We start from the raw sequence: 19,757 nt of genomic DNA, 5'->3' as shown, positions 1-19,757 counted from the left end.
GTGGTGAATTTCTGCCATTCAGCATTAGCAAAGAGGAAACATTTTGCCTATGGCTCTTGCCTGAGCACATCTGAGGCCATCCCTAGGCATGGCTGGGCAGAGCTCCAGGGAATTGACTACAGCTTGGTAGTCTCTGAGAACATGGGAAAATCTTGCATGACAGGGAAATTCACTGCAGCGCTGAAGAATTTCGGATCTGCCCAGGCTGCTCAGTTCCTAACAAAATAGGTACGTAGTGACATGAACTGGAAGATTACCTCATGCCCGACAGCCTCTTTTATGATCTCCGCTGGCTGGGAATTAGTGCTCTGGGCTTTCTCAGCAGTCAGGGAGGCTATAGCTCCCTACCACTGATTCAGAAGGTAAACACTTTCTGAGTTGCACAAAGGAAAAGTAACTGTGACATAAATCTCCTTCCTCCCCAACTCTTTCCCCACCTGCATCATGTCTGTATCTGGCTCCGACCTGATATTAGGTCTCCCAGGCCCAGGAACACGAAAGAAACTCTGCCTTCAGATTCCTGTCTTTTGCATTCTAGTTGTTCTCAAAACAGGTAGAGGCAAGCAGGCACTGCCCTGATGAGAAAGGCTGTGAAGTACCTGCCCTGTTACTTGAAAGGTTGCTTTGCAGGCGGGTAGATGCTGCACAGGGTGGTGTGCAGCAGTCCCCTTCTTGCTCTGCCCTTGTGCTGCGTGGGTACTACTGTGTTTGCATTGGCGTGGGTAAAGATGGAAATAGAAACTCTGTGGTGTGGGCTATGGTATGAGTATCAGATTTGTGCTTTGTGTCTCCCAGTGTACTGAAGTCACTGCTGTAGCCATTGCTATAATTAGCTGTGTGGGTTGGATTTAAGATAGTGCAGCAGTACTTAACCATGTGCGTATCCATTCAGACATGTTGTTAAAGGTTTCTGGTCCTTGCGAATAACCACTTATCAGCAGTGACAAAGGTTATTTTTTTTCTCTGGTGGCACAGTGTTATGGGTTGTGGTTGTACAAACCTCAGCTTCAGCACAGCCTTATTTCACAGAGGGACAGAAACTAGAGAAGGGTAAAGCTTTTAGTGTACAACTGAGAAAAATTTTAGGAGGTAACTTTGTACCATGTCTGTTGTTGCTAGTTGCCCTATATCTTGCTCCCTTTACAGTGAAATATAATCCCCTAAAAGTAATTCTTCCTAGTTAACAGTAACTCCCTTTCTCCTAAGTTAGGAAGACATAATTTTCCTTTAGCTAAAATGATGTCTCTCTTAGTACAATTGTTTGGGCATGGGATTTTTTGGGTAGGTTTTGGGAATAAATATGTCAGTGATTCCAGAATTTACATTGCCTATGGATCAGGTATTCTGCAGAATTTTGTAATTCTTCTCCTGGAACTGACGGTTGTCCTGTAGCCCTGTGTGCCAAGCAAGGTTGGCCAAGTGTGGAGCTCCCTGCCACTGTGCAGTGGGGCAGTTTGCCCTCTCCATTGGCTACTGAAAAAAGTGTGTATTTTGCCAGACACTCCTGTCTGGAAAACCTCAAGGGCCAGTGAGGTTGCTCAGAGTCAAGGACTACATGGGTTGGTTCTCAAGGGAAGAGGGAAATGGGATGGTAGGAAAAAAAAAGTAGCTTTAACAGCCGCATAAACATGTTGTGGAAAGAACTTTGTTCCTTAGGGCCCAGTACTGCCCATCCCTGTTAAGCTTTTGAATACCAGAATGAGGTACTGGAGAGTGCTACCCACAAACTTCATTTGTGGGATGTAAGTCATTTGGTTTAACCCAGGTTATAATTTGAATAGATGATACATGCTGGACAGCACTTTTCCTTTAGTGCTCTGGCATCATCCAAGACAACCTGTGTTCGGGTCATTGAGACTTCCTTCTGTTTGTTACCGTCAAAGGAAAGAATTCATTGACTTTTAAAATTAACATTTTTTGAAGTTCAGAGGTCAAATGATTGCTTCATATTGGAATGCTTTTATGTGCAGGATCAAGAAGGACATACGTAAACGAATTATATTTTTTTTTTTTTTTTTTGCTTACTGCATGAAACAATTGAGTAAAAGACAGGTATAAACCCATTGCATTTTAGGAGATATAAAAAGGTCAAATTGAGTGGAATCAGCAGGAGAAAATACGAGTCAGCATGAGTCAGCAGTGTGCCCAGGCAGCCAAAAGGGGACACCCCATCCTTGAGGCGTGCATCACGCACAGCATTACCAGCCGATCAAGAAAGCCGATTATGCCACTGCATTCAGTGTTGGTGCTGCCTCACCTGGAATACCGTGTGCAGTTATGGGCCCCGCAGTTTAAGAAGGACGTGAAGGTTCTTGAATGCATCCAGAGGAGGGCAGAAAAGTTGGTGACAGGGCTGGAAGGCATGTCCTGTCAGGAGCAGCTACAGACTTTGGGTTTGTCTAGTTTGGCTGAGGGGCAACCTCATGGCTCAGTACAGCTTCCTGAGGACAGGAAGTGGAAAGGGAGATGTGATCTCTTCTCCCTGCTATAGAAGACATAAAGATCTCATCTCCCTATGCTATAGGAGACATAGGAATGGCTGAAAGCTGCACCGGAGAAGGGTCAGACTGGACATGAGGAAACACTTCTTTACTGAGAGGGTGACCAAACACTGCAACAGGTTTCCTAGAGATATGATTGATGTTTGAAACCTGTCGGTGTTTAAGAGGCTTTTGGACAATGCCCTTAATAACATGCTTTACTTCTGGTGAGCCTTAAGTGATCAAGCAGTTGGACTAGATGATCATTGTAGCTCCCTTCCAACTGAAATGTTCTGTTCTGTTCTCTGCTAATCTAAAATACGTTACATAATTAAAATAAAAGCTGTGGCACTAATGGCTTCATAATGTAATCATATCCAGGAGCTTAATAGCTCCTTTATTTGAATTCTAAAATATTTGAGGTCACATTATCTAAAATAGTCAAAGCAATAACTAATATTAACCCCAATATATTGATATGTTGGTTACTTGTTCCCATGGTGATGTAATGCAGTTAGGTTAATTCTGGGTGCTCCTTTGCTTAAGGGTGGTAAATTCTGTGCATGGTTTTGAAAATTTCAGCCTTTGTCTGGACTGCAGAATTAATGGTAAATAATAACTCGAATGGAATAGGGGATTGAAGTGTGAATGTAAAGGAGAGTGTTCAGGTGGAGAACACGGACATCAGCCCCCACCAAACAGAGAAGTAATGTTGCTGTAGATTGGAGTTCATACTTTTACAGCCCTGCAAAACGTATCAGACACCTTCCATCAACCATGGAAGGGAAGAAGGGGTAGAGCAGATGTATCTGGTGAAGAAGCTGAGAAGTTGTACCCATTAAAGCAGCAGCTTTCAGTTACAGTAGAGGTAATGGCTGGGCACAGACATGCTGCCATGCTGCTGGCTTTGTTTTGTAGCAGTGACATCACCAGTTAGGAGGTTACTTCTAGAGGGAATGGCCAGGATAAAGGCATTTTTTTACTGTTTTGCCTTCTGCAATATTGTGTAATTTAAAGTATTTTCCTTTTTTTTTATTTGTTCTAGAAAAGTTGTCAGTCTTGATAAAAATAACTACAGAAATTAGTTACTTACTAAACTGTAGAGGTGATTAGTAGAAAATATGCTGGGTTTCTCTTACATGTGATGGAGTTGCAGAATCAACTTCTTAGCAGAAGCAGAGGGCAGCGGTACCTGAGAGGGAAGTGATTCTCAAGGACAACAGTGCCAAACCATATCCTCCTTGTTCAGGTATCTCCCAGCTGGGACACTGTTGGTACCTTCAGAACATTATATAAGCGGAGCACTGCATTTTAGTTTTTCTGGGCTGTTCTGCTCTAACTGGTTCTTTTAGGAGATTTGTGTTGGTAGTGATTGTTACGGAGTTGTTGAATCTGGTAGCTTCATGGTTGGGGGATAGTGTCTCTGACTAGGTTATTGGGGTTTCCCCCTGCTGGTGTGCCTCTGGGCTTGTGGTGATGCGTGTATGGTGGGCTGAGTGCTCCCTTGGCATGGGGATGGCTGTTACTCGGATTCCATGTCTGCTGTCTTTCCTTTGTGCTCCTTCACATGTCTGTGGAGATGAGCTGCTTATCCTGTGATCTAATAGTGGCCGACTGTGGCCCTAAGAGGACTTGGGAGGAATAACTGCGAGGAATGGGATGTTTGGTGAAGTATAAGCGCAGTATGTCAATACTGACTAATGCAGCAGTTGCTCCAGGCTATATATTTTTTAGGTTCATGTCAAGACAATGTTTGACAGCAATCAGTGGGCCAATAAACTTGTTTATGCTGGCCAGCCAGTCACAGCCATTGCATGTATGTTGGCTGGATGGTCCATGTGCCCTGAGCTCCAGAGCTGCATGAAGGGAATTCATTTGTCCAACAGCTATTATGGGCAGTGAAGTGGGGAGGAGCACTGCTCATGTAAGATAATATTGATGTTTTGGTGAGTTTTAATTAATTAATCTTACAGGTTTCTGACAGTGTGATATTTCTTCTTTTTTTATTCAGATTCCTTTGGGACTCTTGTTCTTCCAGTAGTAAGTATTTCTTTCCCTTCCTTCTTCCTCAGAAAATGTTGATTCTGTAAATTACCATCAGTTGGTGTTGATGAGATGATATATTTTGTATGTGAGCCCAGCTATTTTCACAGTCTCAGATGAGTGTATTTACTGACCAATAAGCCAAGGAGTTTTCAGGTCAAATGCTCTGCTGCTTGTTAGAAGTAATTATAGGATCTAGGAGCTGATTTCCAGTATCAACAGGAACTATCATAAAACTTGAACACAGAAATTTGCTTTGTGGCTTTTTTGACCGGCTGATACCTACATCTATATTTTAGACACACCATGAGGGCTAATTAGAGCTGAAAGAATTGTGCAAAGTAATAACTGAGAAACACTAAAATAAAAATATTTATATGCAGTCTTTGTAAGGATTTGGAAATGCACATTCAATGAAAAGTACATAATAAGCAACGAAATTGTATCTTGAATTGTGAGTCATGTATGAATCCCAAATTTATAATCCTGGATGTTCATCTTGAAAACCCAATCTAGAGAACTGGGTATTTATATCAGAAAAAAAAGATTTGCCAATGTCATCCATAAGTCTGAGTATCCCTAAATCCAGTGGGTTTAAATTCTGATCTCAAATAAACTGTGGGTCTGATTAAATAATCTGGAAATGTTTGATAGATGGATAATCAGTGACAGTGAGCAACTCAATATTATGAAAATTACTAGGTTGAAATACATCTGTATGAACTATACTTTAGCAAACATAGAAAAATGTGTTCATAGAAAAAGAGGAAAAAAAATGAAATTAACTGGTTCCTTAATAAAATCTGGCCAGGTCTTAAAGTGTTTAAGCACCTAAAATTAGGCGGAGTAGATTTTTCCCTCTCTCGCCACTATCTGAAATGTCTCATTTTTTAATAGCAAGAGTTTTTTCATTTGTGTAGCCACAGTAGACTTATGTTTTGTCCAAAGTGTAATTTGCTAGCAGAAGGTGGGTAATGAGTTTTTGGATTCAGCCTCATCTTTTCCAGAGGAAACAGTAGCTGCCTTGTCTGAGGTGTTTGTGATGGTGACTGGTGTAGTCAGGAGAAGTACGTGAGGTGGCCCTTTTCTCTCTTGTGTTAGGAGTGCCAAGAGGGGGATAGTAATACCATTCATTTGGTGATGTTTTGACTAAGATAAAATATTTTCACAGCAAGTTTCTACTACTTAGTGTTAAAAGCTGCCTTGATCATATTTGGGTTGAGAAACAACCCTTTAGAGAAGGGTTGGTGGGGCTGAGGTAGTTACTATTATTGTAGCAATGACCTTCTGGAAGGGTTGTATTAGTGCAGTTTCTGTTAGCACAGATGTGTGAAACAGAAGGTGGGTTAGTTGCACCTCAGCTGTCCTGATACACTGCCATGGCAATGTAAACTTCATTGTCTCTGACAGTTACATTAAGAAAGGTACAACAGGCAATTTTGTTACCATGTTATGGGAAGGAAAGATTTTTTTAAATATAAAAAGTATAAAAATCTAAGGAGCAACCCATGCTATCTATCATTATTCATGATAGGAAAGAGGTACAGGAAAATATATGAGGTCTCTGAATGGCATTTACAGACTTTTAAAGAAGTCAAAACCAGTATTTGCAAGCATGTTAAAATAATGCTGTAAGAGCACAATTTACTGCTATGATGAGCCAAAACAAGCTTATTTTCTCCCATTTTGATTTTGAGTGGTTATAATGTGTCATGGACTTCTTGTAGGGAATTCTGTCTGCTTTTTTGGGAATACAGCTTCTTTAATAAATAGCAATGTTCATAAATACATTAGTTTTGAGGTAATATTTGACAGATGCAGTAGGTAAGGCTGTTCCTCCTGTTTAAGATATTGCAGAATACTTGGCCTGGAATTTGGAGTGTGTTGAAATATGTGAATCATATGTTCTTGGCAATGTGTGCACAAAAAACCTGCAGCTGAAGAAAATGCAGGATCTATTTCAGTGTGGAACTTTGCACATAAAATTTAGTTACATAAGTCCATATTTTAAAGGGGGAATATCTTCTTCCTGTGTCATCATGTGCCTGTTCATGGGTAAAACCAGCCTGTTTATTTTTCCCCTTCCTGATTTTTTTCCTGGCTTGTTTTGAAAAACAGAAAGTCTACAGAAAGGGATGGAATTATAGTTGATTCCTCTTTATAGGTAAATACAAAGAGAAGAAAATGTATTTGATACAGATGTTTGCATCTACCTCATTTGCCACCCTGTGACATTTTCCCTTGTTTGTGAATTCCTGCTACCTCACTGTGCACTGTTAAAACAAACTTTGACAGCACTACAGCTTTTCTTTATAGGACTTGGTAGAATACTTCTGATGTGATGTGCCTGGTGAGTTTACAGCTGTAATTTTCATTACACTGTAGAAGCACTGCTTCAGTTCCATATGTTATGCTGAAAAATGCAAGCCTGTCTGCTTTTGTTCTGTTAACTCCAGAGGTTTTACTTCAGATTTACTGTTGTAATTCCAAGCAGAAGCATGTGACTCTTTAAGCTTTTCAGCAGGGCTGTTTCTTGGAATGAGCTGTGTGCTGTGTTAAAATCGTTTTCCTTCTTCAAAGAGACACTCTGGTAGTACAGAAGCCAGCACCTGGTCTGGAATGTCCCTGGGGTCATTGGTTGTCTGTGAAGAGACTGCTCAGATGAAATTTCCGTGTGCTGCAGCATCTCTGCTTCCAGTCTTTCAATCCCTGTGACTGGGATTCCTCTCAGCTAACTTCGGGATGTGAAGTTACGCACCTGAATTATGAGCTCTAGATTTCCTCTGTCCACTGGAAAGACACAGAGAGAGGGAGAAACCTGTACATGATTACTCTAATCTTACATGGTATAAATTTCTTTGCCGGTGATATCTGTCTCTTTTCTGCCAGCACTGAAGGAGCCTTGAGTGTCTATCCCAAATAAGTTAACCATATAAAATGACTCTTCCTTTATTTCTTAATATTTTGGGAAGAATAATTATTTTTCTTTCTAGATGAGTCACAGTGTGTGCTATAATTTTGAAACATTAAACTGAGATGAGATAAATGTTTCTATTGAAAAGCAGTACCTCACCTCATAAGATACTCTGTATTTGAGTTTCCTACCCCATAGAACTTATGCTAAAGATTGTAAAAAAAGAAGTGCAAGGTTCTCTTACTGTCCTGCTCGTTTTGCTTACACATACCTTCTTCAGATCTTTTATTTTTAGAAAATTTGTTACAAAAAAGTGATGAAGTCAGAAAAATATTAGCCCCTTATATCAAATCCAAGAAATTTCTAAATAACTGTGAAAAGAAAAGAAAGAACACAATGTGTGTGTGTGTGAGTCTATGAATTGTATGAGAATACATGGATACTTACATTGTTGAAAACCTGATTACTACTGAAAATTAGATGCAAATCTGTTGAAAAGATGCCTCTGATGACACATTTTCAGGTAATTGTTGAAATAACACTTTAAAGTCCTGAAAAAAATCCCCTTTCACTTTTTGAGAATTTACATAAGTTGACAAGTTCAGGTATGTATTAGATCTTTATATCAAATGTTTTTTAAATAATAATATCTTCAAGAATATTTTTGATGGTTAACAGAAAGTCACTATTTTATTTTAAGCTGCCTTTGAACAGTGCTTCTGGGAATTATGAATTACTGGTGGAAGGCCGTGTTGATGGCCGGCACATCTTCTCTAACCGTACCAGCTTGATGTACATGTCAAAGAGCATCTCCGTATTCATCCAGACTGATAAATCTATGTACAAACCAGGACAAGATGTGCTGTTTCGGGTTGTTACTGTGTATCCTGATCTAAAACCTTACAAAGTGCCTCTGAATATATATATCCGAGTAAGTATCCACAGGAATACAGTCATAAATTGGCCCGTGTCATATGTTCCAAATTAATGTGACAAATAAAGATGATATTTATTGCTATGTAAATCTTGCTAGCAGGACCCCTTGCATTTACAACGTAGCTTGACTTTTCTCCTAGGACCCTCGGAAGAAGTTGATTCAGCAGTGGTTGATGGAGGAAGGTGATTTGGGTGTACTTTCCAAAAAATTTCAGTTATCAATGAACCCTCCCCTAGGAGACTGGTCCATAGAGGTGGAAGTGAACGTGAGTATTAACATTGCCAAGTCACAGAGATATTTATTTCTTTTGGTAGATGTGAATAAAATTGTGTTTACTTTGCTGAAACCAGTTACTAACATAGACCATGAGATGCAGAAATCCTTCCCTTATGACAAATATCATGCAAGATGCTATGCAAAGATATTATGCACACCTCACAATATTTTCAGTAGTGTATGGTTTTGTAAGGAAGGATACAAAAACCCCCAAACATGTTTTATCCCGAAATCTGTGTTTTGATTCTAAAATAAAAATGCTATTAAAAACGTGAGGGGGTTTTAATATTAACATGCAAGAAAGACCTTATGGAGAACTGTGTGAGGAGTTTTTTTGGGGGTTGTATTTTTTTTTTACTGAAATCCTCTTATGTTTATTTTGCAAGCAAATACACAGAAATTCAGGGGCATTTCATCAATTTGCAATGACTAATGAGTTACTGAGGAAAAAATAACTATGTAAAATAGAAAGGATGTCTAGTAATGCACAACTATTCCAGTAAAAAAAAATGGAACAATCTGCGTTGCATTTTGCTATTGGTAGTAGTTCTCTCAGTTCAGTCCTTTAAGCTGTACACTCCTCATAGACCATGGAAAATGTTGCAAAAATAGCCAGAGATTCAACTGTTCAAAAACTCTGTGTGTCAAGTTTATTCAATCTGCTTTTAAATGCTGTAATTTGGGAACTGCATTTCCGACTTGGCTTGCAGTGGCTGTTCAGGGACATTTAGCAAGTACAAACAGGACTGCTTAATGTTCCATAATGAAGGAGATGATGGGGTAGAAAGCAGAAAAACTCATGTGATCATTTATTACTTAGGAGTAATGTTTACCAGTACTGGTTATATACTTGATAGATTTCTATAGGCTGAAGTATGTGAGGGTGGTGCTCAAGTGAGTGTCAGGACTGGATTTTTCAAAAGTGTTCTCATGTGGGTGTGGAGTTGTTGCTGTTGTCTGTGATGGGAAAAATGTATTAAGTTGTTCCTGCCCTAATCCGTGTACTCTGCCACCCTTTCTCATCCCCAGACTTCAGTAGCTTCTCAGTCATGCTGAGGCAGCTGTAATCAGGATGGGATCTAAAGTGCGATGGGGAAGTGACCACACTGAAAAGCATCTGTGTGTTTTTCTTTGCCTAGACCAGACTGGTTCACTGCTCTGGTTGACAGCCATCCCCACTCACAGCTACATAGGTGCTTTTCAGCTGGTGGGGAAGTGTGGCTCAGACATGGGAACAAAGCCTGGTGACAGTGGTGGGCTATCTGCCAGGTGAAAGGGTGTTTATGAAATGTTGCTTGGGCTTTCTGCAGAGGCTTGAGTAATCCTGAAGTCAGGAGATCATTGATGAAGGAACAGCAGCAGCTGTTTTCAGGATCTGAATGAGTGCTGCTCTGTCCTGAAACAAAAACAGAAAGAAAAAAAATGAAGTTGTAAAGTTGAAAGAAAAATGCCTTATAGATTCAACTCGGCTAGTGAAACAGCTGTGAGGAAAGACAAGTGAAGTGAAATCTTAGTAGACGATAGTTGATGGTATTCTAAATTTTAGCCATTTAGTACTATTACAGAGGTTAATGATCCTGGAAAACATATGTCAGGGTGGGAATGTCTCTCAAGTCGTGAGGAAGAAGGAGAGAGTAAATAGGGAACGTTTTGTTCACAGTCTCTTTCAACACACAGCTCAAGGGCATCAGGTAAAGGAGGTAAAGAGTGATTTCAAAATAACTAAAACAGCATAACTGAACTGCAGAACACAGTGGATATTGTGAATACTGAGAATTCAAGTGGGATCGAAAAATGTCTGTACACATTCACAGTACACTCCATTGAGAACGGATAACCAGAAACCCCTGAGGTGTCAGGTCAAGACAGAGTGTCACTGCTGGCTATCCTCATTGATGCAGTTGCCTGCCTAGGTGTTGAACCTTGCTGCAAAAGACTGGACATTGGCTCTATATTAGATCTATCAGGCTACAACCTTTCCTAGGTTGTCTGTATTATATTTTCATCTAATTTTCCCTACTATTAAATTTTTAAAATTTAGGGTTTTAACATAGGAGTTTTGGGGTACTTAATAGAGCTCTACATGCTTCAGCAACATGAAGAATATCCAGGGTCATGGATAATGCTCATCACTCTAGGATGTCTTTCTCTGTTCACCACTGTTATAGAAAACAATTCAAGGTGAAAGTCCTGCAAAGTGTTTTTGGTACATATATTGAAGTGGTCTTTTGGGAAAATACAATCTTGGGCAGAACAGAAGTGGAATTCTTTTTTTTCATTGACAGAGGATATGGTTAATACTTAAGAAACACTGTGTTTAATAAGTGGGGGAAAAAAAGGAACTAGCAGATAGCTATCAATATAAATGAAAGTCTGAACTCTTGCGTGTATGTAGGAAATGTAAAGATCTCAAGGAAAACTTAATGGTTAATAATAAAAGTATGAAAGAGTTTTTAAAGCTTGCTAGAAACAAAAGAAATTCCAGCAGTCGCGTAGCCTGGTAACATGAGGAAACAGTAACTGTGTGGCAAAGGGGAAAACTTTTAATAGGGATGATGGTTTTTAGTAGTTAAGCGAGTCTCACTGTGGGCAGTTTTGAAAAGACCATCAGAAGATGAACATTCTTAACAGAAAAGAGTGAGGTAACATGGGAAACTATAGACTTGTCATCTGGTATGAGAAAAACAATGACAAGGGTAACTTGGGATTCCATTGATTAAAAATTACGTTATTTAAGGCTAGTATGGAATTGGTTAATAAGGTAGATTTAATGACTTAACAGATTTCTGAAAAGGCTTTTCACTGTATGAAGTCTTAACGAAAAACAGTGGTGTGTGTACAGTCTGTCAAAGAAGGATGGATTGATTTTTGTGCAATTGTCAATCACCCAAGGTGTTTCTAATATAAACTGATGCTCTCCCTGGAGCCAGGGAAGACAGCTCCATGGTAGGAGAGACTGCAGAAGTCCGCTCTGTTGCCTGTATATCAGAGGATCAAATGAATCAACGGTTTATTGATTACAGTCTGAGAGTGCTGTAACGGGTTTTAAAGGCTTTTTTATCTAGTGGAGAAAGGCATAATATGAACCAACTAATAGAAATTGAAGCCAGACAAATTCTCTTTGGCATATATATGTCTTTCATTGATAAAGTGCTTATTCACTGGAACAAATGAAAAAGTGGGAGCGTTTTTCTGTTACTTGATGCATCTTTGTGTAAGATGCATTTTAAATGCAGATTGCTGGAGTAGCTGAACACAAAGGAACAAAAGCTGGGATAAAAGAAGATCAGGCTAAATGGTTCCTTTAGACACCAAACTCTTTGAATTGAAAATTAAAATAGAGAAGAAAAAGAAGAGTATATTATAATAAAAAAAAAGAAAAAGAAATTTTAGGCTTTGGGGTACAGAAAAACGTGGCTATCCTTACAGTGCTTATCTTTTGAGAATAAAGCAGCAACTCCAAGCCCGACACACAGATAGTCATGTTTACCTTCAGACCATTTTTGTTCACACCTTCTCTGCTTTAATTTTCAAATTCAATGTTGAATATAATGACAAAACAATATGCATTATTTCTGTAGCATGTGCCTGCACAGTATCTTAAGCTGGATAAGGCTGTCATATGCAAAATATATTAAGTGACTATTTCAATATTCACACTATTACGTTAGGTCTGCTTACTGTGTTGTCTCACAGACTGTTTTTTTCCTGATAGCACAGCAACCATTGAATTAAAGAAACCTGAAAGAAACTTTGCAGAATAAAGGAAAAGAACTTTTCTGATGGGAAACTCTACTTGGTTCTCTTGGTTACTGTGCCCTGAAATACAAGATCATATGGGATGGGATTCAATTTGAGGTTTAAGCTGTGTGGATGTCTCTATGGTGGTGATGTGGTAAAAATTTAATTGATGTTTAGTGAAAGCTAGTGCATGACTTGATCACTCCTAGTATATATTTCTGGCTATTGTCTGGATATTCCTTGCTATTCTACAGCAATTTGGCTGTCAGAGGAAGGTACAGTTTTCTACAGTGTTATATATAAAGTTGCATTATATATATATATTCACCATCTTCCTGATAACAGAGATCACTGAGAAATTGGATTTATTGCTAAGGAATACTTAGTATGTGTCTGGAGTTTTTAATAGATTGTCTACCTATCTGTAACTAGTACTGCTAGCTCTGAGTCTGCATGGCACTCAGTGCAGCTTATGGATATATTCAGGGCTTTAGAAGCATCTTCAGATGGCAAAGCCAGACTGATCTCTGTATGGCTTACTATCTTGATACCATGACCTGAACTTTCTAGCTAAATAGCCAGCTGTCCAGCCTTTCTTTCTCGGATTTCTCTCTTGTCTTTTAAGAGTGTTGTTAAGTGAGTAACATTTCCCTTCTAGTGGTTACACATCAGTTTCCAAGTGTACTGAGTTTTGATTCTTGGAAGTGTTGCCTCTGAATACTGTTTTAAATCAGGTTTTGGCTGCTTGCTGCCGTTAAACATCCTGTAGTACTTTTTTTTTCAATAAGAGTTCAGGTGTTAGTACAGCTGTTCCAGGAAAACTCAAGACAAGAGTAATTACAGTCTGGTTCCCAAGTCTCCACCTTGTATTTTAGTTGGACATCTTATATTTCCTGTTATGGAGCCTTTCTCTGAAAGGCTTTTAGTTGCTGGGTTTTAGTAGCATGCACCTCCAACCAGAAGTTGTTGCTAGTTAAATGGCATTTTGTAATCTAATTTATGGAAGTTGTTATTTATAGATGTATGATCAAATATTGAAGAGTAGTAATGTTTCAGGTGCAATGAGGGCTTTCTAAAATATTTTAAGAGTTAATTGTTTTTAAAGCTTCAGCTATTAAGCAACATTGAAAATCAACTGGGAATGATTATATACTTTACACTTTGAATTTTTTTGACTTTTGATGTTTTATGTCTGTTGCAGTGTATCCACTATGAATTCTATTATGTTTTACTGCTAAGTCAGTAACAGATTTCCCAATTGATCCATCAAGTTTGATGTTCTGTATAGAATTGCTTAAAAAAAGTGTCACCTTCCTTCCAAATCAGGCTGTACATAAAACCTTTGGCATTGGCTGTGGTGTATTCAGTAGTTTGCAAATGCACACTGATTCAGTCAGGATCTGATAGTGTGAATACTGGTGACACTGGAGACTGTGATGTTGGATTTGAACAGAATTTTATTTTGGGGTTTGTTTCCTACATCTGAGAATAAAACATGGAAGTGATCACAAAATACTTCTGTTACTTCTGTCTAGACAGAAATCTGTTTTATTTAGCTGCAAAGCCAGAGTGAAGGAGTGTTCCTAACATGGCCTGTGAGATGATGGGGTAGCCTCTGGAATGCAGCTGGTGCTAGCACTTATCTTTTCCAGGGCCCTTGGACCACACCCAGAGTCTTTCCTGGTGCTCTAACTTGTGATGCACCTCAATGTCAGAAACAAATAAGGAAACGGACCCAGGACAGATTAATTTCAGGGACTTTTGGTTGCCAAAGAAGAAAAAATCTGCAGGGAACAGTTCGTGTGACCTCACTTGTTGGATCAGACCCCAATCACTTAAAACAGGACTGGTTCATCACAACAGAGCAAAATCTGGACTGTAGTTGTTAAGGATTCTTAGATGTCAGGATCCACAGCACCTAAGGCTCAACTTCAGAAAGGCTCCATCATCCTCACTATCCCACAATACTTATATGGATCTCTTTTTGGTACTATTTTCTTACTCTGGCTAATGGGCACAGAATGCAATAGGTGTTTTTGCAGTTTAGGAAATGATGACAGCGCAAAATGTTATTGGTCTGGAAGGGTGAGTATGTTTAAGAAGCAAGAGAAGGCATGGAAGGCAAAACCTGTACTAGAATAAAGCAGCTTTGGAAACAAGTGGAATAGGCATGATGGTGTTTTTCTACCTTAAAAAAACCTGCTTAAAATCTCTTTTGGGTGGTATATAAAACTAACTGCTTGCCTCAAAAGCCACTATTCTTGGAAACTGGTTTAGCAACTTCCCATTCAATATATTTGAACAATATTTGCAGAGAGACAGACCTACCCTGATGAACTAAAGTGATAAAGTGGTTGAAATGATGTTACTTGTCTTGCTCCAAACTAGCTGGCTGAAAAGTGTGTTAGTGGCTTGGTATTCAGATCATCAAGATGACTAGTAGGGTCTTTTCCTTTCCCTGAACTGTGAAGCATGATTTCTGTCACAAAGCTTGTCATTTTAGAGAAGGTACAGATAGGAGTGCTAGTCTCACTGTAATCTGTTTTCTACTACTTAAGAATTCTCCTAGTTTTTTAGTTGTTTGTTTGTTGTTGTTGTTTTACTTTAAGATAATGTGAAAAAAATTTTCATTTTCAAGGGAGATACTTTTTCATCCTGCCCTCTAAGGTAATGTTCTGGTCATTGCTTAATTGGTAAGAGTGACATATATACCTAACATTGGAAATAAAAGATATACAGAGAACGAGATGTGAGATAAATTTGCTACAGATCATTTTCCTAAGATACATATTCCTAAGGCTACCTTATAGTAATCTGATTGTGGACTGCATGTCAATGGTGTTGTGATTTGCACAAATGTTGTGAAAATAGCGGATTCTGCATATATATTTTCAAACCTAGGAATATTAATATGGCATTTTTTTTTGGTGATCAGTGACTTAATCATGGAATTGGCAGCAATCTGATTTTTACTTTGATAGAAGTATTTTGGTAGGAAAATTGTAAATAGAGATGTATAAATGGCTTGGTCTGAAATGCTAAAAAATTAAGAAAATTGCTAAAAATTAAGCAGTTTGGAAAGTCATTGATCAGGTTTCCAGCTAAGGTCCTGCTCCTACTGTTTTTAGCACAGCAGCTCTCTTGCCACAGACACTTGTTCCTTCTGACATATCTTGATGCCACCTGGCAATTGGTTATTCCCTTCTGAGGAAAATCAGGAAATAAGTGAAAAAAAATAGAAAAATAGGCAAATAGAACGCAATAACAATGTATTATATAGTTTTTTGTTTTTTTCCCATTGATTTTAACTAACAAATAAATAAGACAGGAAGATACAACACAAAATATGTCCACCAAAGTACGTATGAGTGTACACTGTAGCTACATTTTATCTGTCTTTTGAGTAAATGTGGAACTATAAAATTAACATGCTTTTGAAATGGTCTTGTCCACTAGATACACACTGTAGGAGCTTCTCATTTGTAGAAGTTATTTTTAAATGAGCTAGTAAAGATACTGCTGGTAGGTCGGTCATGGTTTATCCTGATGACTGTGGCTGCTTATGCTAGATAATTTTATGTTAGCTGGCTCAGGTATTCTGGCTTTGTATACAGAAACCAGCCATATGTCAGATTGAAAACTCCACAAGGTTTTCATTTTATATACTTACAATCTGCTTCATGTGAATTCTGTGTCCTTCTCTTGTGCAAATACATACTACTGATTCCTACAGGAGCTGATAGTGGTTGAACCATGATTTAAAATCACACCAAGTCAGAAATTGTAGTTTAACTTGAATATGGGTGGGATTTGGCCAAGAAGGTATGTTAAACTTACTAATCTAATTATAATTTTCTCATATGAATTTTTTCAATAGGGTCAAGTTCATTATCAAAGATTTAAAGTGATGGAATATGGTAAGTGTTATTTAAGGGCATTTAGTAGTGACCAAAATTGTTAGTGATTCTCCATTAATTTATACTAGCTTAACTTGGCTAGCAGGAACCCTTTACTCACAGAAAGTTTAATTTCCAAATGTCTTGCTTTTCTGAGACTGACAAAAAAATGCTGTCTTATCAGCTCCCTGTTTATATTTGATAGTTTTAATGACCTTCTACTGTAGTGTCTGGATGTCATGCAGTCTTAAAAATGCTTATCTTAAGCCTGTGGGATGCAGTTATTGTCCATGTTTTTCCAGGATCATGCAGGCAATGTGTTCATCCCAAAATATCTGTATAATATCTGATTGTGGAGCTTGCTGATGATTCTGTAAAGACTGAGTAAACTAAAAGCTTATATGCAGGTGACTTTTATGATGCTTGTTCTCTTTTTAACAAAAAGTCTTAGTCTGGGCATGCATAGGGTTGGGTTAAAAATATATCTTACCTTATACTCCTTAGGAAACTATAGGAGTAGTCTTTATCAAATTACATGTTCTACCCTTATTACTTAAAAAACCCTAATATTCCTTCTGAGAATTTAACACTTTTTGCTTTTTTTTTTCAGTTTTACCAAAATTTGATGTCATGATAACAACACCATTATACTACTCTCTGAGAGATGAAGATGTAACTGGTGTTGTCACTGCCAAGTAAGTAAATCATTGATACTGTTGTAATGCTTACTCTTAAGAAAATTATTGTGGGTCTCTAAGTGTCAAAGTAAAAGCTTATATTTAGAATGCTAAAAAAACCCTATCTACTCAAAATTAGTTGGCTAACATCCATTTCTAGTTACTGGATTTTGTTGTGTAACAAGGTTCGATAGATCTTCAGACTTTTAGTAAGTTCTTCTGATCTGGTAAACATACTTCTAGACTATAGCCTATACATTTGCAGCTACTTTATCTTAAATTTTTTTTTAAGTTTTCTGATTATAATGTATATTTTGAGGCTTTTTTCTTTTGTCCTTATGGTTCTTTTATGGTCTCTCCAACTTAACATGTCAAGGTGTGTAGGTAGAGTAACTGTATTTTATTAGACTACTTGGAAAATTAGGCAAACTTCTATGAACATCCTTCTTGATCCAATATATCAACATTGTGGATTTCAAGTATAGGTTTCTCCTACCTATCAAAATACCTATACCTGTAAATGGGTGAAGAATTAAAAGCTCTTGAGAAATTCAGGAGAAGATTCAGTGAAGACTATTGTATAAATAATATTTTATTTTTAATTTGAGCAAATATCTAGAGAAAATTTTAGTATGCAATAATCTCAAATAGAAATTAGTTTTATTTTTGGAAGATGAGAACCAGATGGAGGTACCTGACAGATCCACCCAAGAAGACTGGAAATAAAGGTCTTTCATGGGTTATTTAATGCCATAGAATACGTACCTTCTAAACAAGCACTATTGATAAGTGAAATGCAGAAATGATTGTTTAACAAGCTATTTAAGTCAAAGGTTTGGGCTTCAAGAAAAAACTTCCATCCCTAGAGCCAATACCATGTGATATTATAAACCATCTGATAAAACAAACTATAAAGGCAGGATTGACAAGGGGCCCTGAGCAACCTGATCTAGTGGGTGGCAAAAACTTGCTTCCAGTTAATATAGTTAATTTTTCTACATTGTACAGCCCATAGTGATTGTAATAGGCTTATAGAGCTTGTGTGCAGGTTTTGGACTTCCAGCTTTAGTGTTGATAAACTGGTCTCAGTATTGCAAACCCACGTTTCAAAGTAGAAATGTGTTCTAGCCATGTTTGGGACCAGGGAAAATTATTTTGGTAGAATCTTTTGAGAGGTCTTCAGGTGTATTGTTTCTCCTTGACTGGTGTGTTTCAGGTACACGTATGGAAAGCCAGTAAAAGGAACTGTAACAGTCACATGCCTTTCTGTCTCCTACTGGACAAACAAGAGAAATATAACAATAACAATGGAGGTGAGCTGTCCTTAGCAGTTTCTTTAAGCCTATGTTCTTTTGTGGGTTAAATAATGCCTGGAACCATTTGGGGATGCTGAGTTCAGCTGGCATGGTCTGTGTAGTGACTTGCATGGAGAGTGTTAAACTCTCTTCAGTTTCCAGCCTGAAGTGTCAGTGTCCGTTCAGACTGCTTTTTGGGAATGATACTTGGCACCTGTGGTCGTTTGACCTGTGCCTGGAAGTTATTTTGGAGAGCACTAGTTGGCCTAGGTAGAAAAATTTTCTGGGAGCTACTGTAGCACCATTGGTGCTGGAGGACACAGGCCCAGAAATGCTCCCTGACCCTATGTCTGCCCCTTCACACTCAGCCCTGTGTTACAAGGCCAGAGGAGAACACGTCAATTGTCTAGGTGGAGCTCCAGCATGGTGGAAACCAAAGCATTTTGCCTAATAATTGCCTAGTAATGACATTTGATCTACTGCACTAATTAAAAAATTTAAAAGGACATACAGTTTCAAACTGAAGACCTAAAAGAGGTGATAGATTCTTTGCATTCTTTTTGCAAAATCAGACATTTTACTTTTGAGATATGAACTGTGTTTAAAAAAAAGTTAAATTTCTGCTACATAGTGTGCCTGTCACTTTCTGTTTGCTGACTTCAGCAGCTATCTAACTTCAGTGCCTTCAGCAGCACTTAGTCTACAGAAGCTCTGAGCTCAGTTATGTTCAATAGGTTATACCCACCTTGTTGGGTACGTATACCTACGTGTTCATTGTATTTTTCTATAAAGCATAGGTGCCACTGCTTTAGCTATGTAGAAGTGGATAATTCTAGACATTGGGGAAAAAAAATAAGTAACTTTCTCCATAAAGCATTGTTGCCTCTAAAAAAGTAGTGAGCTTTACTGGATTTAATAAAAATTGTTGCTGAAAGCAAAAAAAAAAGATCAGCATTGATGATTTTCTGGTGTTGACAAAACGTTTATGTGAGGAGAGCTACAGGACTTAACCAGAAATAAGCAGTTGTAGATGGAAAGGTGTCCTTGGCTTTTCTGGCTCAACAATTATTTTTTTCTACATTGTAGATAAAAGGATCTGTGAATGTAACCTGTAACAAACTTATGTTGCAAAACTTGAATGCTGAGCAGTCGTGGCACCAAGGTGATAGTGATTACACAGAGCCAATAGAAATGATTGCGGTGGTCACTGAGTCACTCACAGGTATGTGGATGTGTGGTGTCTGAGAGAAAGCCAGAGTAGGTGGTGCTGAAAGAGCTTACTGCTGTGTGGAAGAGCTTGGAGTGCTAGGAAAGCATCATGTGCTGATGTCAGCACAAACCATCCACCTGCAAATGTATCATCTGAACTGTTGCTTGCTAGATATTAAATAGTTTAACCAGCTGTTAATTTGGTTGAATGGAGTTTTATGTTAAATGATTTATTAAATAACCAAGAAATAGGTTCGGATGGGAACTTAAAGTCAATGATTGATCACTT

General features: G+C 38.3%; 1 protein-coding gene across 1 annotated transcript in view; it reads left to right on the top strand.

The window, feature by feature from the left end:
• Positions 1–19,757, top strand: part of CD109 (CD109 molecule) — a 70,722-nt gene that overhangs the window by 12,523 nt on the left and 38,442 nt on the right. The window contains 7 exon segments of the mRNA XM_064650125.1: positions 4,492–4,520; positions 8,138–8,368; positions 8,514–8,639; positions 16,269–16,308; positions 16,898–16,982; positions 18,181–18,277; positions 19,346–19,481. Coding sequence (XP_064506195.1) covers positions 4,492–4,520; positions 8,138–8,368; positions 8,514–8,639; positions 16,269–16,308; positions 16,898–16,982; positions 18,181–18,277; positions 19,346–19,481 — 744 coding nt within the window.

The sequence above is a fragment of the Pseudopipra pipra genome, chromosome 3, assembly GCF_036250125.1.
Source record: "Pseudopipra pipra isolate bDixPip1 chromosome 3, bDixPip1.hap1, whole genome shotgun sequence".
NCBI classification, from domain to species: domain Eukaryota; kingdom Metazoa; phylum Chordata; class Aves; order Passeriformes; family Pipridae; genus Pseudopipra; species Pseudopipra pipra.
The sequence above is the reverse complement of the archived record's forward strand: the minus strand, read 5'-3'. Positions and strand labels throughout refer to the sequence as shown.